This window comes from Malaclemys terrapin, chromosome 2 (genome assembly GCF_027887155.1).
Source record: "Malaclemys terrapin pileata isolate rMalTer1 chromosome 2, rMalTer1.hap1, whole genome shotgun sequence".
Taxonomy (NCBI): domain Eukaryota; kingdom Metazoa; phylum Chordata; order Testudines; family Emydidae; genus Malaclemys; species Malaclemys terrapin.
The window spans coordinates 103,299,433-103,325,276 of NC_071506.1; the positions used below are offsets into that span (position 1 = coordinate 103,299,433).

General features: G+C 46.4%; 1 protein-coding gene across 1 annotated transcript in view; it reads left to right on the forward strand.

Moving 5' to 3' along the window:
• Positions 1 to 25,844, forward strand: part of CTDP1 (CTD phosphatase subunit 1) — a 200,740-nt gene that overhangs the window by 37,494 nt on the left and 137,402 nt on the right. Inside the window, exons 9-10 of the mRNA XM_054020060.1 lie at positions 9,374 to 9,515; positions 12,245 to 12,475. Of these exons, the coding sequence (XP_053876035.1) occupies positions 9,374 to 9,515; positions 12,245 to 12,475 (373 nt within the window). The remainder of the gene's footprint in view (positions 1 to 9,373; positions 9,516 to 12,244; positions 12,476 to 25,844) is intronic.

Below are 25,844 nucleotides of genomic sequence, written 5' to 3' on the forward strand. Positions count from 1 at the left end.
AACAAGCAGCCTTTAAAAAAATAAAACTAAAACCACCTTTTAAGTCCTCTTTATACACCATGAAGAAGTAAACAAAAACCATGAGTCCAGTTTTTTCAGTCACCTTTGACTTATTTTCCTAGCCTGCCTTCTTTCTTACAAGATTAGAATATATGCAAAAATAAACTTTAATTTCATGTCAAAGGATTACAGTATAAAAACATCATAATATATTTTTATTAGCGTGGTGAAGCTTTTTTCACCCAAATCTATAACTTCAATGCAAGCTCATAATATCATTTCTACTTTAATAGTCCAACCAATTCAGTCTTCCTATTTTTCTTGAAAAAGAAATATGATGAATATGAAAAAATATTGAGTTCTGCACTGAACATTGAAAACAATGGTGATTTCTAGGTTCCCAAACTTTGATTTTTAGCACATCATGGCAAAAAACATTTTTGATGAACTTGGTTTCAGTGGTTTAAAAACTGCTTGGCTAGATCAGGGATCGGCAACCTTTGGCACGCGACCTGCCAGGGTAAGCCACCTGGCGGGCTGGGCCAGTTTCTTTACCTGCTGTGTTCGCAGGTTCAGCCGATCGCGGCGCCCACTGGCCGCGGTTCGCTGCTCCAGGCCAATGGTGGCTGCGGGAACCATCGCGGGCCGAAGGATGTGCTGGCCGCCGCTTCTCGCAGCCCCCATTGGCCTGGAGTGGCGAACCACGTCCAGTGGGCTCCGCGATCGGCCGAACCTGCAGATGCGGCAGGTAAGCAAACCGGCCTGGCCCGCCAGGGGGCTTACCCTGTCCGGCTGCGTGCCAAAGGTTGCTGATCCCTGGGCTAGATGGACGGTGACTAAGGCCCTGTCTTCGCAGCCAGAAAAAGGGGTGTTATTACAATGGGGTAACTAGCTTGGATTAACGATCTCTTTGTAAAATCCTAGTGGAGACATGGCACACGTAGCTTATACTGTGACATAGTAAAATATCAATGGGCAGGGTGTGTGTGTACTGTTGATCTTGGCTAGCTACCTTGTGGTAAAAGCTACTTGTGCCTCACCTTTTTACAATGAGATACATAACCCGTGGTAGTCATCACACTTTAATACACACCTTTCTTGGCCGTGAAGACGTAGCCAAAATGTCCAGATTGGGAACAGTTTTAGATTGACTGGGAGTTGGGGACTTCCAATGCTTGCAGGTGTGCTAGTTGGGACTGTGCATTCGTATAATTTTCATTTTGTGAATGTGTTTGGTGCACGCTTCTGAAAACTTGGGTCACAGTATTTCATGATCCCTTGGGCTCTGCTACAGTTGCTATTGAGCAGATCTTACTCTGAGAATTGCGCTGATGTCAATGCAGCTCCATCAGATGAGAATTACTCACAAAATGTGAGTCACATTCTATTGGAAATGTAAAGGGCTTGATAGTATTTTAATCATAAAAATCACTAAATTGATCTCTTGTGTTTCTTCAGAGTTTTCCATTCCAAATTACAAAATGTCTCATTTCAAAGGGGCTTTGCCTCTTATGGCCACTAATCTGTTTGTTTTTTGCATAAAAGCAATAATCTTGAATTTATGACCAAAATATTTCCATGGCAGCTTGGCTCAAGATAATTTCACACTTGCATTTGCAGCATGATAAAGAAGCTGGAGCAAGGGGAGAATAATGCTTGAATGTTCGATTAAATAAGTATTGAGGAAAGAATACAGGACGCTAGCATAATAACTTGATTTTTGTATATGTTCTGGTTGTCTCTTTCCTGGTGTGCAAAGTAAAAGCTCAATGCACTGTTTTAGGAAGACCTAGTTTTGAAATGCTGTATAAAAGTGTCATAATGTACATATTCTGCCATGTTTGCCTTGCTGTCCCATAAGAGGAAGAAGAACTGACGGTCCAGTTTTCTGGAAAAAGTCCTTGTGTATTTTTTTTATCTAATTTGTAGACCTAGGTATAAAAAACTTGTTCTACAGGGCTGTTGTGCATATCCAAAAAATATTTATAATAAATTTAAATTGGTATTCTATTATTGTTTTACAGTGTGATTAAAACTGCGATTAATTGCGACTGTTTTTTAATCTCGTGATTAATTGCGATTTTTTTAAAAATCATTTGACAACCTTAATTTTAAATGAAAACTTCAAGTCTGCAGAAATAAATGGCTTATGTCCCCACACTCACCAAGAAGAGCTTCCCTTCTCCACAAGTGAGTGGATATTTTTAATCTCATCTGATTTTGATAAGAGGATCTAGATCCCCAGGCTCTCACTCAATAACATAATTTAAAAAGCAAAAAAAAAACCCAAACTAGCTAAAGTTATTTTGACTATGTTGGTGGTTTCCGTTATTTTGTTCTCAATATTTCACTTACACAAAGAGTAAACACGTGGTACTGCTTACAATTTAGTCCGGCAAATTCTGTGCTTTGTGGCCTTTTTTGCATGCCTTTGACTTGCAAGCTTGTAAGTAAAAACATAAGGATGGCCCCACTGGGTCAGACCAATGATCCATCTAGCTTAGAATCCTTTGACCCCCCCCCTCCAAGAATTCTAATAGATTAGTGAGGCATAATTTCCCTTTACAAAAGCTATATTGACTCTTCCCCAAAATATTGTGTTCATCTATATGTCTAATAATTCTATTCTTTACTGTACTTTCATCCAATTTGCCTGGTACTGAAGTTAGGCTTACCGGTATGTAATTCCCAGAATCGCCTCTGTAGCCTTTTTTAAAAATTGCATTACATTAGCTATCCTCCAGTCATGTGGTACAGAGGCTGATCTAGGCATTTGGTTACGTACCACAGTTAGCAGTTCTGCAATTTCATATTTGAGTTCCTATCATCTGGTCCTCAGATTTGTCACCTTAAATGAATCCTCTGCAGTGAAAACCAATGTAACAAATTCATTTAGCTTCTCTACAATGGCCTTATCTTCTTTTGGTGCTCCTGTTGCACTGTGATCATTCAGTGGTCCCACTGATTTTGACAGGCTTCCTGCGGCTGAGATACTTAAAAAAAAATTGTTTTTGATTTGTCTTTTTTCGTTCTTTTCCTCTGCTCTTTACCCATGGTGGCATTTTGGCCCTCTGACTGTTCTTTTGGTTTTGTTTGATTTTAAGATATACGTTTAGTTTGAACCGCTATCATGGTGCTATTAAATGGTTTCCATGCAGCTTGCAGACATTTCACCCTTATGACTGTTCCTTTTAATTTCCATTAACTAGCTTCTTCATTTTTGTTCTGCTTTTTGAAGTTCAGTACTATTGTGATGGGTTTCTTTGGTATTTTCTCTCCTATGAGGATGTTAAATATAATTAGAGTATAGTTGCTATTACCAAACATTTCAGCTATATGCACTTCTTGAACCCGATCCTATTCGCCTTTTAGGACTAAATCAAGAATTGCCTCTCCCCTTATGGATTCCAGGACTAGCTGCTCCAAGAAGCAGTCATTAATGGTGTCTAGAAATTTTATCTCTGCATCCCACCCAGAGGTGACATGTCAGTATGGGGATAATTGAAATCCCCCATTACTTTTGAGTTTTCTGTTTTTGTAGCATCTAATATCACTGTGTTTCATAGTCACTGTCACCATTGTGGTCAGGTGGTTGGTAGTATATTCCTACTGCTAGACCCTTATTATTCAAGCATGGAATTTCTGTGATGCATAGAGTTTCTGTGATACAGTTGAATTCATTAAAGTTTTTTTCCTATATATGACACTCTTCTTTCTTTCACACATAGTGCCACTCCCCCACCAGTGTGACCTACTGTGTCATTACTTTGTATTTTGTACCTGGTCTTACCCTGTCCCATTGATTATTATCATTCCACCAAGTTTCTGTGATGCCTATTATATCAATATCCTCATTTAATACCAGGCACTCAGGTATACCTATCTTACTATTTAGACTTCTAGCATTTGTATGCAAGCACTTATAAAATTTGTCAATATTTAGTTGTCTGCCTTCATGTGATGTAATTTAAAGTATCCAATATAATTCTCTACTTCCCTAAGTACTGTCACTTTTTAAAAAAATACATTTTTGTCCCAGCTAGTTCCACAATCATAAACACTCCAATTTTGCTCGAACAAAAAAATATGTTCTACCTTTTGGTAATAAGCACTTTTATAGAATCTGTTTTACTTGTATAAATAATGTCTCTGCTTTGTAGAATGCTGAGCCTTAGGCATGAATGCCCTTTCTAGTCTAGTCTGTAGTCCCAAATCTCTCCTTCAAAACTCTCTTTAACACTTTCCTCTGCTGTGATGCCTATAAGAAATCATTCAGCCAATGCCATGGCTTGGTTGAGTGGGAGTCAGGGGAGGGAATCAGCTGATTTCTTCTGGATGTGGGGAGGGATGTTTGAGCCACTGAGTTGTGCAATAGCTAATATACCTGCAAAATCTTTTAATCAATTTCCTTCTCTTCCCTCTCACTTCCCTACTGTTGGTTACGGTTAATCTAATCTGAAATAAGATACGCTATCTGGCAAGGAATAATATCCTCCTGTGTGTACATACAGCACTGTGTCCAGTGAGGCCTTGAATCTGTTTGGGGTATTTGGTCGCTATCAAAATGCAAATGATAGTTAGATTTTATTTCTTGTTTCCTTGTGTATAAAATAAACTTCACATGTAGTAGAGCCAAGAAAATATTTCTAAACTCGCTACAAAATTGTTGCAAAAAATATGCCTTAGTTTCCAGTTCTGGTTGTTCTTGAAAGTAGTTGTGCAAATAACTTCTGGACATATTTATTTTGTGTCTAAGGGTATGTCTGCACTACACGCCGGATCGGCGGGTAGTGATCTGTCTATCGGGGATTGATTTATCGCATCTAGTGTAGACGCAATAAATCGATTCCTGATTGCTCTGCTGTCGACACTGGAACTCCACCATGGCGAGAGGCGGAAGTGGAGTCAACGGGGGAGCGGTGGCCGTTGATCCTGCGCCGTGAGGATTTTAAGTCGATCTAAGTGATTATAAGTCGATCTAAGATACGTCTACTTCAGCTACGCTATTCTCGTAGCTGAAGCTGCGTATCTTAAATCGATTCCCCCCCTCTGTGGTGTAATTTTAACGCTTGTTGTTCGAAAATATCAATATTATTCAAGGCTAGCTGGAGAGTAAGGCACATAAGGGGTTCTCAAACTGCATTGCACCGTGGCACCATTCTGACAGCAAAAATTTCTACATGGCCACAGGAGGTGGGACAGAAACCTGTGCCCGCCTGAGCCCCACTGCTCCGGGCAGGGGGGCCAAAGCTGAAGCCCAAGGGTTTCAGCCCCAGGCTGGGGGCCTATAGCCTGAGCTCTGGGTGGTGGGGCTTGGGCTTCAGCCTTTGGTCCCAGCAAGTCTAAACCAACCCCGCTAACCCTATTAAAATGGGGTCGCAAACCACTTGGGGGTCCCGAGCCACCGTTTGAGACAGTGAAACGTTTTGGGTGTTTCCTTTTTTTGTTGTTGTTTCTGGAATGTATAATTTCACTATTAACATGATTTTATTAGGAGTTTATGGTACCTTTCTACCAAAATTAAAAAAACAAAAAACCCTGAGACTAAATAAGAAAATTTGCAAAACTATTTGTATCGCAGATGTCTTTAATGACTGCACATCCTTTAATGAATCATCCACTACTGTTAGCTAAATATAAATATTAGATTTAACTTTAGGTTTTAATTATATTAATATGCTATATCCTAGTATGTGAACTGAGTGTATTAACGATTTGAAAACTAATTAACAATATTGTTGTGAACACTATTGTAATACAAAGCCTTCACTGTGTGGAGCATTAAGTAATAGAGAGAGTAGTTCATCTTTACAACCTAATGATCAGGAATGTAGTCCTGCATAACCGTTTTGCAATGGCAATTTGCTGTAGTGGGAAAGGTTTCTTACATTAAGGTAACACCATTGTATCTTTTCCTACACCTACTGCAGAACAGTTGAGTCCTACAACTTGGATCTGACTGTGGAGTAAATTTTTCGCTCCTCTGTATAGATAGTAGTGATTGTGCTATATCTTGTCCTTTGGAGTAGAAATTCTGAACTGCTGACCTAAGATTTCTAGGTGGGAATCGTGCCCTTACAACATAGTTGGACACATGATTACTCAGCTGGCTACATGCCTTTCGTGCTCATTCTGTTGTGGCTGCTTACAAGCTGGTATGTGAATTTCACTAGTGAATCTGTGTTATATGTTATGGGTAACCTGTAGAAATTTTGCAGCTCTATCTTTTTTCTTCAGGCAGTCCCGCCCCTTTAACACTGTTTCCACATGGATACCATATGTCTTTGTCTAACAACAGATGTACCAAAAGACCACCTAAAGACATGTGCCTGTGGGATTTGTAGGTAATTGTGGCTGGCAATTAGTTTGCAGTACAATCCTGGCTCCTTACAGGGAATACATGAAGTGACAAAACAAGTAACATGCTTGGAGGCATTTTGTGACATGAAGTCCATGACAGTAAACAGCAACAAGGTCTCCAAGGGCACTGGAGTGAAGTCAAAGTCTAAAACATAAATTGTGCACTTTGTTAGCATAGTCGATAAGCAGATGAAGATGTAAAATGCTAGCTGGATCTTTGTTTGGTGTCTAGCATTTTCTTGAGACTGAGGCACAATGAGAATTTTATACATCCTTAGATTGTAAACCCTTTGGGGCAGGCACAGCCTCTACCTCTGTCTCCATAAATCTATCAAAACAGAACTTTGATCCAGATCAGGGCATGTGGGTGCAAAATAATATAAGTATCCACACTTACAAACAAGGACTTTGGTGTGTGACTTTGGTGTGTTTCTTTGATGTTTCCTTATTTTAATCTGAGATAGGTGAGACCGCACCTTGCTGTTTGCCACATAATGGCTGAGCATTATGAGGTTGCAAAGGCTACAAAGGGATGGTAACATGTAAACTTAGTGAGAATTTATAAAGGAGAGAATCATGACATGTTTGTTCTAATTCTGTAAAATCTTGTTTTTTACAAAACATAACTAAGCTAAGTGCCCCTTCAATAGTCCAGCTATCAATTTCATATCTACTTAATTCACTTAGGGCAAAATAATTCATTTTATTCAATCTTTTCTTAAGATACCATTGTTGTATAAAAGCTTTAGGATCTGGCTTTTAAAGAATGTAGGCATGTTTACCTATATATCACTAGCCCCTGCTTTCTGAAGAGGGGAAATACCCTGTTCCCAGAGTTAAGTGAGTATGAGGCAACTGGTAGGGCAGCTAAACACTTTCAATAGTATTGAAGTTTAGAGTAAATTTGTCCATAAAAATAAAGTTTAAAATCTTATTAGTCATTCAAGCTACTGCAGTTATTTAGACTATTTTGTATTTTAGATGTGCCAAAATAATCTCGTCAAAATATTTGACCATAGGACTAGCACAATAGAATGTGTATAACCCGAAGATCACAGTAAAAATATTATTGCATTGTTGCTTTTATTATTTATTAGTTACAAATAGGGTAGGTTGTGTGTGCAACAGTTCTCTTTGCCTCTCTTTTAAACTGAAAATGACCAACAATAGGAGTGCAACTGCTGTTCCTTGCTTCTGTGGCTAAGACATCAAACAGCGCTGAGAAGGATGTTGTTTTCTACGTATTATGTCCCATCCTTTTTTTACAAAAGGTAGTGAATAGCTTGGATTCATTTTTTTATCCCTAAATTGACATTGGTCTAAAACATTTCTTTTGCAGTTTGTGATTGGTATTCTTTTAAAACAGAATGCAAAGTAAAGTTCTAGGCGTGATCATGAAGCTGTCTTTGTGAGATGGAAAGGTTTCATGAGTGCAGAGAAACAAGTTTGTTTCTTTAGCAGCAGACACAAATAATGTTTATAAGCCCAGAACCGTTCTGTTTCCTAGGAAAAGACTGTATTAAAATAATAAAGGCAATTTTATTAAGACTACTACAAGCTTTATCTCCTTTATTACTGCAACATATAATTTAAAAATAAAAATATAAATGCAGTTCTGCTCCTCTGAAACCAATATGACCTCCTGTGTGGTTTTTTCATCATAACATATAAACTGTCCTTCCCATCTAGCTGCTTTTCTTCCACTTTATCTCTTGAAGGGATAGATTCAAGTCAGTTTGAAGCCTAACAGTTACTTGGTGGGGGACAGGGGAGTGTGGGAGAGAGGGTAATCTGCAAAGGAAATAAATCTATAATTGAGAGTACCAGTAGTACTGCTTTACTGCGTTATATCCGAATTCGTGTTATCGAGTCACATTATATCGGTGTAGAGGTGTATGTCCAAAATAGTACAACTAGTCTCCTGACTTATACCTAGTACAAGAGACTGCATCATCCCAACCCTCAAACTTTTTGCTAACCTCTTGATTAAAAACACGATAAAGAACTGCTTCCTGTTCTTCATCAAAAACTTATTTCTCTTTTTTTTTTTTTTCCTTAGACCTAATTTCTTCATGTTTGCTCGCTTAATTCCAGCTCCCTTAAAATATACATTTTCTTCCCTTTTTCTTCTAGTAGGTTGGAGAGCTCCTCTCACTTTTTACTTGTGGGGCTTGCTGATCATGATAGTTCTCTGGAGAAATCTGTAGCAATCTAGCTGGCTTTTTGCTCTTTCCAGTGACTCTCATGTCGGTTTTCGTCTACACTGCATTATAAATCAAGGCCTTTGGCCATAATGGTTTTAGGGTTCCCTCTTTCTTTTTTTTTTCTTTTAATTTTTTAATTTTTTTTCCTGATATGTTCCACTGTCCCAGGGTGCATGTTGGCAACTTGCTTGCCTGTTCTGAGTAATTTTATATTCAATACTCCCATTTGACACTAAAGAATCCATGATTTCTGCTTTAGTGTAGCGTTAGCTCCTGCCACACTCATGGCAAATCAAAGAGGGTGGCCATGTGCTTGACAGTGTGGTATAACTGCTTGGTATAACAGAACACTGCATACATTAATGGAATGTGAAATATACTTAGGTTTTTAGGGGTACTGAACAGGCCACTCTTTGGCCACTCCTGCTTTAGACTGTGATATCTTTTGATACAAGGCTGTGTTTTTGGAAATGTGTAACTTTTTTGTTCCTTTTATCTTTTTGACTTTTTACTCAGTGTAAAAATGCTCAAGTGTTATGAATTGATTGGTTCCACTTCCCATTTGAATGAGTTTTAGTGGAACACTAGCTGTGTCTGCACTAAGGAATTTCACAACATTTTCACCGCTAATAAGCTTCTTGTAAAATACCTTAGTGCAGCCAAGGCTTAAGACTTGTTTGAACATGACCTGTAATGTCTTTGAGCCAGCTGATAACTTTCAAAATAGACCACAGAATATCCTATTTAAAAACGTAAGCCTCTTCTTTTCTATTCAGAACACTGTAATGTTGTGTTTGACTTAATAATAGGCACAGAAAAAGTACGGCAAGCTCTGGACTGTAAACATCTCCATGTTGTAAACCCTGACTGGCTGTGGAGCTGCTTGGAGCGTTGGGACAAGGTAGAGGAGCAGCTCTTTCCCTTAAAAGATGACTACATCAAAACACAAAGGTAAAATTTCTATGCAAAAAAAAAAAAAAAAAAAAAAATGGACCAAAGATAGGTTGATCATGTTATTAGTCTGGTTTTATTCTCCTTTCTGTATAAAGAGTTGATTCATAAGATGTCATGAACCCAGAATTGTATGAGAGATGTAGGGTTTGTATGAAAATTCCATGCCATATTTCAGCCAATTTCTTGTCCTATTTGCATGTAGGACTATCACTGGGAGGCAGTTGATCCAAGCTTTGGAGTTCAAGGAAGTCTCTAGGACTAGTAGTACCACAAGCAGGGACTTTAATTAAGAGGCAGCAACAGGTCTGACCAGTGGTGCTGCATTCTAGTGCTGTAGAGAGCCTGTAGGGACCAGGAATGGAGGTGTAGCATAACATAATCATGCAGTCTCCCATCTTGCGAGCACGCAGATTCTCAGCGTATGAGAAGCCTGACCAGCTAACCATTTTACTCTTGGTAACCAAGAGAAGGAAAGAGAAACCCAGGATAAAAACAAAATGTAAGAAGAACAAATGGGGGAAGAGGTTGGAAGAGAAAAGGGGAGGATAAATATGAGAGCGGGGGGGGAGGGGGGGAGGGAGGGAGACTGATGGGAGAACAAAATGGGTGAAATGAAGGAAGGATGGTAAGAAAGGAAAGAGACAAAAACAATGGAGTGAGGTGAACAGCAAAATAAGAAGAGGATAAACCTCGGATGGGAGAGGGGAAGCAGAAGAAAGGTTAAAGAAAAATCCCAAAGGGGAAGAGACCACTATAGATGATGAGCCCTCTTGAAGGAGGTGATGTGACTGAAAGAGCTGATGGTAAGGGGCTTCCAATGGAGATTCTGCTTTTTGCTTTTTGTCCTAGACCTTGTAAGTCCTGGCTGTGTTCTTGTTTGCACCACGTCAGCTGATCTTATCAGGCTTGCAAACTGATCAGAAGAGCCTGACCTTTTTATAGGAGATGGCTTTGGAAAATTCACAGTGCTGCGAAAAGTGATATTGGTTGATTTAATGAATGACATCAGGCTAGGGATTGCTTACTGCCATCCTTTGGTGAAGACTTAACTGAAGTCATGTGCATGGATTAACATTTGTAACATAAATAGGGTTTGTGGGTGCCCAGTATGTCTAAAAATGAGGTAGCTTTTTAATTAGAAACCTAAACAGGAATCTAGGAGCCTTGAAAATTTTGTCCAAAATAAATGGATTGTAACTTCACTAGTTTTTAAAATGTGCCATGAGATCTTACACACCCAAATATTCAATACCTTAGTTATCCTTTCACCATAGGATGGTGCCTCCAGACAGAAAGAAGAACAGGAGTACTTGTGGCACTTTAGAGACTAACAAATTTATTAGAGCATAAGCTTTCGTGGACTACAGCCCACTTCTTCGGATGCATATAGATAGTAATCCTAGCAGAATGTCGTTCAGTGAATTGCCAACATCACCTCCTCTAAGATCAAAAGGTTGGCTTTCCTGCTTACTTAAAATTCACGCTGCAGTTTCAATGAGCTGCAGTGATGGTCTTCTCTTCCATATACTGAACACATTCATTTAAAATAAAATGTTGCTCTGGCATCGTATATTTTTTTCATATTCTTAACAGGGAGACTTTTAAAATACGAACTAAGACTTGAATTCCTAATGTGTAGCAGCATGTGCATTTTTTCTGAAGTCAAATCCTCTGCTGTCAGAGTTGTTTGTGGCAATGATTGCTATCCTAGAGGGCTTGCAACTTCAGGTGCTGAATAAATTACAAAAGCAGATAAACTCTTAAGAGATCCTATTTGCATATAAAATGAATTTACTAAGAACATTGGAGAGAAATAGATAATTTTATCTATGAAGTATCTGATCTTAAATCTGTGTTGTGGCAGAACTTTAAAAGGCTGGCATGTATAAATATATGTGATTAACTTACTTTTGCTGAATACCCTTCTTAAGATAGGTTTGCCTCCTCCTTACATCGCTATATGATGCATAGCTAGTTCTTCTATCCTTGTTATTGTGTGTATATGTGTTTCCACATGGTATTCATCTAAGTGACTAACATATTTGATGGCATTATTAATGGCTTTTTTTCTAAAGTAGCCATATATGTGGCTTAGTGCAATAGTAAATTAATTTGGTGTTTTGTAAATTTCTTTGAGGCAGAAGTTGCTGTACTATTTTTTTTTGTTTTGTTTTGCTTTAAGAGCAATATTGAATAGCAAATATTTATCATATCCTACAAGTCATTGTACAAATGAACGTGTGTGTGTGTGTGTGTGTGTGTGCACTCGCACATTTTATCTGGTTTGTATTAGTATCTACAAATTACTGTGGTGGACAAATATTATGTATTGGTTTTAATGCTATAGAGGAAATTGTGTTTTAAGATTTCAGAAACTAAATTTTGAGAAATGTTTTAATATAGCTGTTTTAGAATATTTTCATTTTTGTTAATAAAATATGACATTAAGTCTGTTCTCTCCTTATGCATACATTATTCCTATTAAGTTCTGTGGAATTTTCATGTGTACTGAGAACATACTCCCTAAAAAAATTATTTTCTGTATTCGAAAAAAGGCAGATCCATTTTGCCCTATAATAATCTGTGTGACTGCTCTAATGCTCTGTTTTGTCAGAGCCTGATGTGTCCTTTCTCTGAAAGGGAAATCCTAATGCTTCCACTTCCAGTTACAAATAATTAATTAATGTAAATTTCTGATGTAACTTTTTAAAAATTACATTCAACAGAGAGAACAGTCCTGCCACATTTCCTGATACACACAGCGCGTTCCAGACTGCACTGTTTCACCCGACGCCCATCCATCCAAAGTTTCAGCCGGGTCCTGAAGTTCGACTTTATGATTCCAACACTGGAAAGCTAATCAGGAAGGGCTCTCAGTCTTCTGTCCAGTCTCTGTATATCCAGTCTCCAGCTCCTCCCCTCACTTTACCTGTCCACGGGGAGCACTCATCCTTCAGGTACATGAAAGTGTAGCTAAGGATCACTTAAGTTTATTTGCAAATTTAATTTTTTCTAAGATCAGTTTTTTTTGTTACTTGATAACATTTGATTCATTTGGCTTAGTTAGCTTACCTCTTTAAAAATAAAAATGACTTCAACTCTTGCAATATCTTACTAAAGGAAATGAACAGAAGTAGGTGAACAGCTGTAGTGTTACAAATGAGTTTAATTCCTTAACTGTATTTGTAGAAACCTCAAAGAGAATATACTGTTTTTGTATTTTATATGCTGTAGAATTTATTAGGCTAATTTATATCCCAAAACAAGTGTGTTTTGCATGTGAATTTCAGTTCTAAGTTTTATTCATTACTTTGGATTTGTTTGGCTATCAAATAAAATATACAGCTGGCTGCATTAACAGTTTTTTGTTCGAGAGCTTTTCCTCTTTACTTACCTCATACACGTACTTTCAGATGGGAGATTATTCTGGAATCCTATTTTGAAGTTATCTTTGTTTTTAAAAGGTTAACTGACCAGTGTTACAGTGAGTTTCTACTAGTCTATCTGCACTAAAAACATTAACTCACCTTTGAATTAAGATACTAAAATAAAAGGGGAGAAAGGCTGGCTTTGTGATATAAGGAATAGAGCTAGCAACTAAGAGATCTGGGAGCCCTGCCACGGACTCTTGTGATCTTGGTCAGGTCATTTAAGCCAAGATTTTCAGAAGTGGGAGTCTTAGTTTGGCTCCAAAGTATGGATTTTAGGTATTTAAATTAGTCACCTAATTTTCAACCGTTCGGAGCACTCAGCAGCTCCTGTTGACTGAATTGACTAAATTTAGACACCCTCTCTGTTCCTCAGTTTCTCTATCTATAAAATGTAGCTAACAATTACTTGGCAGAGTATTGGGGCCAACTTAATTATCTCTGAAAACAGTTGAGATCCTCAAAGATGCTACAGAAGTACCAAGTATTATAAATGCTGAGATGCAAGATGAATTCTTCTGCATGTTCTCCTTTTCTTTGTCTCTATACTTTATATTCTTTAAGTCTTCATGTGTTACAGAAATCTCTTGCCACCTTTTTTTTTTCCTTTGTCAGCAGACTTACTTATTTTCAGTTCTCCCTTCCTGCTTTCATGGTCTTTCTTTCTTTTTGTCTCCTTCATTCCACTTTCCTTGCCCCTTCCCAATATGAATTTCTTAAGTTCCATTCTGATATTTGAAAAGGCAGTTGTTTTCTTTTCAGCTCCTTTTCTAAATCACCATTTTTTAGCCTGCATTTTGTTCTAATACTCTCTTTTAAATGAACTGGCAAGAAAGAAACTTGAAACAGTCAAGACAGCAAGTATTCTGAAAGAATAATTAGAAAGATTTTGTTGTTCCTTTTCTGACATTGGGGAAGAGGAATTTGTCTCTAAGTTTCAAGGCGCTGGGAAGCTTGTATGTTGGACTGAATGTATGTATGACTTTCCTAAAATGCTTGCATGTAAAAATCTGATCAGGTATCAATCAATCAGCTTCAAAAGTGCACTCTCTTAATCTCCATATTTACAAATTACTGAGCCAAAAATTGATATCCACACGTTTTTCATTTTGCTTTGTAATGCAAAAGTGGTACCTCCCTTGATTATCTTCCTCTTCCAAAAGGTATACGTCAGTTGGTATCTTCAGCTGGGAGCTTCTGAGAAACTGGTCCCAGACTAGGCCTTTGGAAAATTGTTTCCCCTTCTTAGTCATGATTGTTACTCTTAAGCACCTCTGACAGCCAGTGATTGTGGTACAATTGGGCTGCTCTGATTTTAATCAAAAATACTGCATATTGTGTCTGTAGTGAGTCGGTGTGGCTCCCCTCCTGCCCAGAAGAGGGAGCCCACGTGCCGGCACCAGAGTGGGTGGGACCACCACCGCCTGTCCCCGCCCCCCGGAAGTCAAGGGGCAGGACAGGAAGTATAAAGGCCGGCCGCCCGAGCTCAGTTGGCGGCCAGCCACCACAGGGAGCAGACGTGCGGCCGAGAGCTCCCGGCCAGGAGACCGTCGAAGACCCTAGCTGGCCTGAGCTACCCCGGGCCCGCTACGAGGAGGAGCCGCCGGAGCCCGTTCACGCCCGCCACTGGGAGAACCCCTGGGAACCGAACCCCGCTAACCCTGAGGGTGAGACTGGACCCGAACCCCTCAGCCCCTGCTGCTATCCAGAGGAGCCGCCTGAGGACCATTGGCCGGACTTCCCGGCAGAGCTACCAGACTTGCCGCCGAGCCCGGGCAGAGAGGAGCCCATGCAGGTGGACTGGCCCGATCCCGGCGCAACGACCGAGGTAGGCTGTGAGGGGGATCACGGAAGTAGCCCGGGGGTAGCCGACCCCGGTCCGGCTGCAACTGAGTGTGAGCCTATGTCAGTGTGTTGCGGTCTGGATACCCCACTGACCAGCAGCGGCAGCAACCGCTGTTAGGGCCCCGGGCTGGAACGCAGTGGAGTGGGTGGGCCTGCGTTCCCCCCTGCCACCCTCCGTACGGGTGGCAGGCTTCCCCCTCACCCAACGCTCGGCTACAGAAGCCTGGGCCTTGAACTATTTGCCTGCTCAGCCCCTGCAACAAGGGCCCGAGCCTAACTGTGTTTGCCCCGCCCTGATCCAGGGCCTGGCCTCTGAACTATTTGCTCGCTCAGCCCCTGCAAACAAGGGCCTGAGCTTAACTGTGTTTGCCCCGCCCTGATCCAGGGCCTGGGCTTTGAACTGTTTGCTCGCTCAGCCCCTGCAACAAGGGCCTGAGCCTAACTGTGTTTGCCCCGCCCTGATCCAGGGCCTGGGCTTTGAACTGTTTGCTCGCTCAGCCCCTGCAACAAGGGCCTGAGCCTAACTGTGTTTGCCCCGCCCTGATCCAGGGCCTGGGCTTTGAACTATTTACCCGCTCAGCTCCCTGCAACAAGGGCCTGAGCTTAACTGTGTTTGCCCCGCCCTGATCCAGGGCCTGGCCTCTGAACTATTTGCTCGCTCAGCCCCTGCAACAAGGGCCTGAGCTTAACTGTGTTTGCCCCGCCCTGATCCAGGGCCTGGCCTCTGAACTATTTGCTCGCTCAGCCCCTGCAAACAAGGGCCTGAGCTTAACTGTGTTTGCCCCGCCCTGATCCAGGGCCTGGGCTTTGAACTGTTTGCTCGCTCAGCCCCTGCAACAAGGGCCTGAGCCTAACTGTGTTTGCCCCGCCCTGATCCAGGGCCTGGGCTTTGAACTATTTGCCCGCTCAGCCCAGCAAGCAAGGGTCTGAGCTAACTGTGTTTGCCCCGCCCTGATCCAGGGCCTGGGCTCCTGAGCTTTAACTGTGGTTGCTCCGACTCTGCACCAAAGAGCCGGAGTTTCAGGACTAACTGACTGCTTATTCCCAGAGTAGTGAGTCGGTGTGGCTCCCCTCCTGCCCGGAAGGGTCGAGCCCCGGCTAGGACCGACTACATTTGGCGCCCAACGTGGGGCACGAGCCCCTGCCCCTGTGAGAAGGGGCTAGAGGGGGAGTGGCCGTTGCCCCCCCCCGTTCTAAGGATGGATATGGAGCGGCTGTTTCAGCTGCTCACGGAGAGCCAGGAGCGGCAGCAGACGGCCCAGCTGCAGCAGCAACAGCAACAGCAGGCCGCTCAGCTCGCACAGCAACAGCAGCGAGATGCCGCCCAACTCCAGTTGCAGCAGGAGCAGCACACAGCCCAGCTCGAGCAACAGCAACAGCTGGTGCGGCAGTTGGGAGTCCAGCTGCAGCAGCTGCTGGTCACGCTCCCTCGCCCCACACCGGGGCCGGCAGGGGAGGCTGCGGAGATGCCGCGGTTAGCTGCCCCCCTTCGCTTGACTAAGATGAGCCCAGACGACGACCCGGAGGCATTCCTGGTCACGTTCGAGCGGGTAGCCCTCGTCGCCGGGTGGCCCAGGGACCAGTGGGCTACCCTCTTAGCCCCCTACCTGACGGGGGCGGCCCAGGTGGCCTATCGTGGATTGGCGGCTGAGGAAGCACGGGACTACGACCTGGTGAAGGCCGCGATATTGGACGCCCTCGACGTCAGTCCCGAGACTTTCCGACAAAGGTTTCGGGGCCAGACTTACCCCACCGGGGCCCGACCGCGGGTAGTGGCCCAAACCTTAAAAGAGGCTTGCCGACGGTGGCTACAGCCCGGCACCCGGACGGCGGAGGAGGTAACCGAGCAGGTGGTGTTGGAACAGTTCGTGCACACCCTACCCTCCCGAGGGCGCGCCTGGGTGCTTCGCCACCGGCCGACGACGCTGGCCCAGGCAGTGTCACTAATGGAGGACTTCCTGGCCGCCGAAGATGCGGTAGGGCCCACCTTCCGCCGCCCCGGGCCCGAACCAGCCCGCGGCGAAAAGAAAGGGGAAACCCCGAGCGGACCACGACCCCCCGCACCGAGGCCCGAACCCCGCCGCGAGACCCGGACCCGGCACGCGGACCCGACTCCTCGGACCGGACCAGTGGCCCCGGGCCAGGGGCCCCCAAGGGCTCGGCGAAGCCCCCCCCGGAGCCCAAGCCGGGAAGGCCCCCGGAGCAGACGACCTGAACTCGGACCCTGCTTCAGTTGCGGGAAGATGGGGCACCTCCGGCGAGACTGTCCGGAGATGGATTGCAGCTATGGGCAAGTGTGGGCGGGCCACACTCGAGCCAGGCCAGCCATGAACCCCAAGCTGACCGTCCCGGCGGCCGTCGGAGGACGGACTACGCGGGCCTTGATCGATTCGGGTTGTGGCCAGACGTTGGTCCGTAAGGACCTGGTACCGCCGGGTGATAACCGCCTCGGATGTATTCATCTACAATGCATCCATGGGGATGTCCGACCATACCCCAGCGCCCGGGTCCCCCTAACCATCGCGGGGATCACCCGACACCTGGTGGTTGGGGTAGCTCCCCATCTTGCATACCCTGTGATCCTCGGTCGGGACTGGCCGGCCTTTGAGGAAGTCCTACGGTCCACGCCGGCCCTGGAGGCTGATCGGTTGGGGTCCTCCTCCGAGACCCCCGAGCAGGGTCCAGCGACCGAGATAGACAACACGGACGCAGCGGGACCGCCGCCGGAGCCGGCCCCTCAGCCCCGCTTCGATACCGATTTCTGTCGGGACCAGCGAGAGGATCCCACCCTTAGCCGCTTCTACGAGCAGCTCGCGGCAGTAGACGGGAAGGTTGTGGACCCCCAGCGGGCCACCCTGTGGCCCCATTTTGAGCTACGCCGGGACCGGCTCTACCGCCTGGACCGTGACCCCCGCACCCAGGAACCACAAACCCAACTGTTAGTGCCCCTGTGTCACCGGCGGGCGGTAATGAAGTTGGCCCACGATGTGCCAGCCGCCGGGCACCTGGGGCGAGAGAAGACCCTCGCTCGAATCCTGGCGCGCTTCTTTTGGCCAGGAATCTCTCAGGAGGTGAAAGAATATTGCGCCTCCTGCCCAGAGTGTCAGAGGGTCGCCCCGCCCGGGATCCCCAAGGCACCCCTGGTCCCCATGCCAGTGATGGAGACGCCCTTTGAACGGGTCGCCATGGACCTCGTGGGCCCCCTCCCGAAAAGTGCCGCGGGGTTTCAATACATCCTGGTCTTGGTGGACTATGCCTCTCGGTTCCCCGAAGCCATCCCCCTGCGAAGTATTACCGCCCGGTCTATCGCGGGGGAATTGCTGAAAATCTTCGCCCGAGTAGGACTGCCTAGAGAGATACTGACCGACCAAGGAACGAACTTCACGTCCCAATTGTTGCGACAGGTCTGTGCCCTCTTAGGCATCAAACAACTCCGGACGTCCGTGTACCACCCGCAGACGGACGGGTTGGTGGAGCGGTTTAACCGCACTTTGAAAAGCATGTTGCGGAAATTCCCCGCAGAGGACCTCCGCCACTGGGACCAATTCCTTCCACCCTTGCTGCTAGCCATCCGAGAAGTCCCGCAGACCTCAACAAAATTTTCCCCTTTCGAGCTGCTGTACGGACGCAGACCGCGGGGCCTCTTAGACCTGATGAGAGAGACCTGGGAACAGTCAGCGTCCCCAGCCCAGGGCCTCCTGAAATATGTCATCCAGTTACAGGAGTACCTTGCCCAGGCCGGAGCCCTGGCCCGCGAAAATTTAAAGACGGCGCAGGAACGGCAGAAACGGACCTACGATCAGGGAGCCCAAGTCCGGGAGTTCCAACCAGGAGACCGTGTCCTACTCCTCCTCCCGTCTAGTGAGTCAAAATTGTTAGCCCGGTGGCAGGGACCTTACGAAGTCGTGCGTAAGGTCGGTCCCGTCACCTACGAGGTGCGGCAACCGGACAAGCGGAAGGAAACCCAGCGGTATCACGTCAACCTGCTGAAACGGTGGCAGGACCGGGAGGGCCTCTTAATCAACCCATGCCCGCCCGAGCCGGAATTGGGACCCCAGGTACCCTCGACGGATGACCCCCCGGCACCCCAATTAGGACAATCGCTCACGGAAGAGCAATGTAAACAGACTAACTGCCTGCTGCAAACCTTCAAGCGAACCTTCACGGCCGTACCGGGCCACACGTCCCTGGTCAAACACTCCATCCAGACCGAGCCGGGAAAGGTGGTTCGAGAGACGACCCGGCCCCTGCCCTATCGGATGCGGGGTGCGGTCGAGGAGGAAGTAAGAGCCATGCTGGCTCTGGGCGTCATCGAACCGTCCCAGAGCGAGTGGCGTAGTCCGGTGGTCCTGGTGCCCAAGCCGGACGGTACCCGCCGCTTCTGCATCGACTTTCGGAGGGTAAACGCCATCTCGCGCTTCGATGCCTACCCGATGCCCCGTGTAGACGAGTTACTGGGCCGCCTGGGGGAGGCCCAGTATATCACCACCTTAGACCTTAGCAAAGGCTACTGGCAGATCCCCCTCGAGGAGACCTCAAAAGAGAAGACCGCCTTTGCCACTCCAACGGGGCTGTACCAATTCACACGGATGCCATTCGGTCTCCATGGAGCCCCAGCCACCTTCCAGCGGCTGATGGACCAACTTCTGCAGCCCCATCAGGACTATGCGGCGGCGTACATAGACGACGTGGTCATCTATAGCCGCAGCTGGGAGGATCATCTGCCCCGGGTTGCGGCGGTCCTAAGGTCCCTACGACAGGCGGGCCTGACCGCCAACCCCAAAAAGTGCCGGATTGCCTGGCAAGAGACCAACTATCTCGGCTATACCGTCGGGGGCGGGCAGGTCAAGCCCCTCGTCGGGAAAGTCCAGGCCCTCCTGGACTGTCCCACCCCATCAACCAAACGGCACGTTCGGCAGTTCCTGGGCCTCGTTGGGTATTACAGACGGTTCATCCCCCAGTTCGCGACCATCGCAGCACCCTTAACTGGGCTTCTGACGAAAGACAGCCCCCGGCAGGTACGATGGTCCCCCGAATGTGAAGCGGCCTTCCGGACACTGCAGAAGTGCCTCTGCCAGGAGCCGGTTCTCTATAGCCCAGACTTTAAACGCCCATTCATCCTGCAGACCGACGCCTCCGGCGTAGGATTAGGGGCAGTCCTGTCCCAAGAAGTGGAGGGAAAGGACCACCCCGTAGTATATCTCAGCCGGAAGCTGTTCCCCCGGGAGAGGAATTACGCCGTGGTGGAAAAAGAGGCCCTCGCGGTGAAGTGGGCCTGCGATGCCCTGCGCTTCTACCTCCTCGGGGCCCCGTTCACCCTCGTCACAGACCACGCCCCCCTCCGGTGGCTAATGCGGATGAAAGATAATAATGCCCGCATTATGCGGTGGTACCTCGCCTTACAACCCTACGCATTTACGGTCCAGCATCGAGCAGGTAAGGACCATACGAATGCGGACTTCCTATCCCGCATGGGGGAGATGGCAGGGCCTGGCCCCGACAGGCGGGAGCCAGTCTTAAGGGGGGGGGTGTGTAGTGAGTCGGTGTGGCTCCCCTCCTGCCCAGAAGAGGGAGCCCACGTGCCGGCACCAGAGTGGGTGGGACCACCACCGCCTGTCCCCGCCCCCCGGAAGTCAAGGGGCGGGACAGGAAGTATAAAGGCCGGCCGCCCGAGCTCAGTTGGCGGCCAGCCACCACAGGGAGCAGACGTGCGGCCGAGAGCTCCCGGCCAGGAGACCGTCGAAGACCCTAGCTGGCCTGAGCTACCCCGGGCCCGCTACGAGGAGGAGCCGCCGGAGCCCGTTCACGCCCGCCACTGGGAGAACCCCTGGGAACCGAACCCCGCTAACCCTGAGGGTGAGACTGGACCCGAACCCCTCAGCCCCTGCTGCTATCCAGAGGAGCCGCCTGAGGACCATTGGCCGGACTTCCCGGCAGAGCTACCAGACTTGCCGCCGAGCCCGGGCAGAGAGGAGCCCATGCAGGTGGACTGGCCCGATCCCGGCGCAACGACCGAGGTAGGCTGTGAGGGGGATCACGGAAGTAGCCCGGGGGTAGCCGACCCCGGTCCGGCTGCAACTGAGTGTGAGCCTATGTCAGTGTGTTGCGGTCTGGATACCCCACTGACCAGCAGCGGCAGCAACCGCTGTTAGGGCCCCGGGCTGGAACGCAGTGGAGTGGGTGGGCCTGCGTTCCCCCCTGCCACCCTCCGTACGGGTGGCAGGCTTCCCCCTCACCCAACGCTCGGCTACAGAAGCCTGGGCCTTGAACTATTTGCCTGCTCAGCCCCTGCAACAAGGGCCCGAGCCTAACTGTGTTTGCCCCGCCCTGATCCAGGGCCTGGCCTCTGAACTATTTGCTCGCTCAGCCCCTGCAACAAGGGCCTGAGCCTAACTGTGTTTGCCCCGCCCTGATCCAGGGCCTGGGCTTTGAACTGTTTGCTCGCTCAGCCCCTGCAACAAGGGCCTGAGCCTAACTGTGTTTGCCCCGCCCTGATCCAGGGCCTGGGCTTTGAACTATTTACCCGCTCAGCTCCCTGCAACAAGGGCCTGAGCTTAACTGTGTTTGCCCCGCCCTGATCCAGGGCCTGGCCTCTGAACTATTTGCTCGCTCAGCCCCTGCAACAAGGGCCTGAGCTTAACTGTGTTTGCCCCGCCCTGATCCAGGGCCTGGCCTCTGAACTATTTGCTCACTCAGCCCCTGCAAACAAGGGCCTGAGCTTAACTGTGTTTGCCCCGCCCTGATCCAGGGCCTGGGCTTTGAACTGTTTGCTCGCTCAGCCCCTGCAACAAGGGCCTGAGCCTAACTGTGTTTGCCCCGCCCTGATCCAGGGCCTGGGCTTTGAACTATTTGCCCGCTCAGCCCAGCAAGCAAGGGTCTGAGCTAACTGTGTTTGCCCCGCCCTGATCCAGGGCCTGGGCTCCTGAGCTTTAACTGTGGTTGCTCCGACTCTGCACCAAAGAGCCGGAGTTTCAGGACTAACTGACTGCTTATTCCCAGAGTAGTGAGTCGGTGTGGCTCCCCTCCTGCCCGGAAGGGTCGAGCCCCGGCTAGGACCGACTACAGTGTCCAAAATTTTACAAATTCTGTTGAAGAAAGAAAAATCTAATGACGTCCGGAAGAAGAAAAATGAGATTTTGAAATAAATGGGTATTCTGAATTTTAAAATAAAGAATAATATGGCGGTCATGACTTTCAAGATTACAAGTTTCATGGGTGGAGGTCAAATTTTGGTCCTAATTTTCACCAAGAACAACTTGTAGTATATTGGACAAAAACCTAAGGGGAAAGTGACTTCTGCATACGCATGATGCGTTTATTCATGGATTATGCAAATTCCTCAGTTGACCCTGTCTGTCTTCAGATTAGCCAATTATGTCGAACAGTTCAAAGAATTAATGCTACCTATGATATAGTCATATAAGAAGCTAACCTGTAAAATTCTCAGATTCACTCCTGTCTTGATGTTAACAGGAGCCACTCTAATCATTAGTTAATTTAAAATCCAATTTTCTGTTTGTCAAACCTTCAGTTTAAGAATCATAGGACTTTTACAAAACTGGTAGAGCACTGACTAATTTTTAAAGGTTCACTGGGGCTGCTAGGAAAATTATGGAAAATAGTGGTTAGAGGCATTTCTGCTTAAGTTATGTTTACTGGGGCTTGACAATTGCACTATCCAATTGGAAATCAGGGGAACTCTTTCCTGGCAAATTGGGGCTTTTCTCATGAGTTACTTTTTTTTTTTTTTTTTTTTTTAAATAATTTAACCTTTATATTATGGTAGCTCCCAGAGGCCAACAGTGTTGAGGCCCCATTGTGTTAGATGCTGTCCAAACATAGAAAATATGTCCCAAAGAGCTTAAGTTTGAAAGACAAGACATAATGAGGGCATGAGACAAATAGGTGGCTCAGAAAGGGAAATGGGGGAGAGAGACTAACACACAGTAGGATGTGCACAATTCTTAGGTGGCAAGCAATGATTATTTTTTCTGTGGCTTAGTTTAAATATTTTGCCCATACTGTGTTCCTGCTTAGCAGCACAGAAACTGGGAGGTAACATTTACACTTCATTGTCTCACTTGCTCAGTTGTGGGATGGCTAGAGGTAACAAATTATGCTTTTCAAAAAACATCGTAAAAGCAGCAAGCCAAAATGTTTAATCTTGGGGCTTAAATTTAGGCATCTATATTCCACTATAGTCAGCGGGGACTGCTGGTATTCAACGCTTCTGAAATTCAGCGAGGTGAATTAGCTAGGTGCCTAATAGGGTTTTATTATCCTAATTTTGGGCATCTAGTTTTGTAAGTTTTGTCAAGTTATTTTCATAGACGTCTCCTCCAGGACAAACAGTCACCGTGGGTAGAGATGGGCTAAAACAGAACCTAATTTCAACAGATTCAAACTTCAGATGCATTATTCTGAACCTGTCCCTGTGGCTTTGGTTGCAGGTCCAATTCAGAATTAGAAAGGACCTATCTTTTCTGGTTTAGAAATGCCCAAAAACATGTAAGAACTAAATGAGTCAGTCAAATTCAGAGCCTGTATACGCTAGTTCCAAAACTGCTACTGCTGAAAGTCACTTAAAAACCGCCAGTTTAAATGGCATTGCTATGTCAGCAGGGAGTTTGTCCCACATACCGCAGAGCAGGAATTTTTGAGACCAATGACATACAAAACCAGGTGGGAGGGGATACCCTAGATACAGCAACCCAATGTTCTTTGAGTGATTCCACATGTCCATTCCACTGTAGGTGTTTGAGCTCTCCAGTGCAAGTTGTCAGAGATTTCTCTTAACGGTACCCGTTGGGGTGGCCCTAGTGCTCTCTGCTGCCTTGCACATCATTCACAAGCATAAAAGGCCAAACCACCTCTGGGTTTCAAGCCCTGCCACTTTCGTGCTAAGGCAATGCCAAATAGTGACCTCCACCCCAGCTGCCTTACTTGCTTAGGTGGGGGGGGGAACCTCACATGAGTGACAAGTGTGCCATTTCTAATGTCTTTAAGCCCCATTCTAAAAAAAGACTGCAGCCAGACTAAAATATCTACTGCTTGAATCAGTGCTACAGCCTCCATCTTGAGCCGTTAATCTCAGTCCGGATATTAAGCATCTCGGCATTAGTCAGTAGCACACCTCCAGTGCTACCGGTATTGAGAGGCAGATCAGCGTAGCCGGTACGAAAAAAGAGGCATCAAAAATTGGACTCAGTACCAGGATTCTCGAAAGATGCAAAGAGCTCTTCTAAAGACTCTGGAGAGCGTTCAAGGAGAAAGCACTCCCAGAGCATACCTCTAAGCAGGGGAGTTTGTTGACTCCAGAGCCCAGTATGGGCCTGTTGAGATCAGCTCCCAAAGCACCTTCATTGCCATGTTCTCAAATCATGGTACCACAGAGTGTCTTCCCAGTGTCATCTCCTGAGGCATTTGAGACTTGCTAAACCTCTTGGTGATGCTGTCACTGCCAGTTAAAGATACTTGCCCAGCACTGGTGCCCAAGGTACTGCCATCAGCATCTTCACCTCATTACTGGGCAGATTCATTGGATTCAGCCATCAGGGTACTGATTTTAAAGTGGTATCACCTAGGGGAAAGCCACAAATGATCTCCCTGCTCCCTTTTCTTCAGAGCTTGAGCTTTCTTCACCGGTACGGACAGGTATGGCGCCTTAGTGGTCAGAGGAAAAGGCTTCTTTTTCATCAGACTCTGAAGTGGGATCCTGTGTGTCCCAACCTAGTATGTCCCACCATCAAGAGTATGCCACCTCCCTGCCCAGCTTTCAGATTCAGTTGCAGCCAGGGGCATCCTTGCAGCCACCTCAGCCAGCTCCATCTACTGGTCACCAGGAGCATCAACACCATAAGCATCATAGCATCAAATACCAAGCCCAGCGCTGAACAGATTCAGGATCCTTCTCTTTACCATCTGCAAGAGGAGCAGGAATTGAACCAGCCCTTGGTACTATTGGCATCCACTTCCTCATCTGCTGATGAGGCAGTTGTGGTGGTGCTTATTTCTCCATCTCTTGATAATTTTAAGACCCATCAGGAATTATTGAGGAGGATGGCAATGGCGTTAGACATCTACCTGAAGGAGTCCTGGGAAAAGTCTCAAAAGCTGGTGGACACTTTGACATCTGTGTCTCCAGCCAGAATAATCTCATTTATAGGGAGAACTATTTTAGAGCCTACCAAGATCCTCTATCAGTCCTCAGATTCTCTGCCTTCTTCTGCGCGCGTGCGCACACACACAGAAGAGGTGTCATGTCCCCTCTCAGGGGGTCGAGCACCTGTATAATCTCTCTCTCCTGGCTCCCTTATAGTGGCAGCAGTGAATGAGAAAGAGACAAGATGCCAACCCCCCAAAAATAGAGGACATGAGGGTGGACTTTTTTGGGAGGAGCCTTTATTCCACAGGCAGGTTACAGCTTTGTATTGCTCCCCCTCTCTCCCCCCCCCGCTTCAACAACCACCAGTTCATCAAGACAGGCAGCATCTTCTGAGAACTCATTTTAATGGGCAGGTGGAGAGCAGTCCACCAATTATAAGAGTGCCATCTTTTTCTTCTCCAATTTTTGTAAACCATCTGTTCTGTTTCTGTCGTACCTGGAGCCATATCACAACAGTCTGATGGGTTCTAAGCACATTGGAAGTGGGATGTACACTCTGATTTATTTCTACTCCGCGATCTCTATCCCTCTTCAAGGTCCCCTCTCATGAGACAGTTGCAACAAGAAATACAATCACTCCTCCTTGTAGCAGCTATAGAGGAGGTCCCTCATTTGTTCAGGGGAAAGGGGTTTTACTCCTGATATTTCTAGATCTTGAAGGCAAAAGGGGTCTCAAGCCTATTTTAGGTCTACTGCAGTTAAATAAGTTCCAAAAAAACCCAAAGCAAACTCCACGTGGTCACAATTGCTTCCATTATTCCTCCCCTAAAGGTGGGGGATGGGTATGTCAGGCAAGGCAAAGCCTCATTCTGGATTTAGGTTTCAGAGTGGTAGCCGTGTTAGTCTGTATCAGCAAAAACACCGAGGAGTCCTTGTGGCAGGCACTTT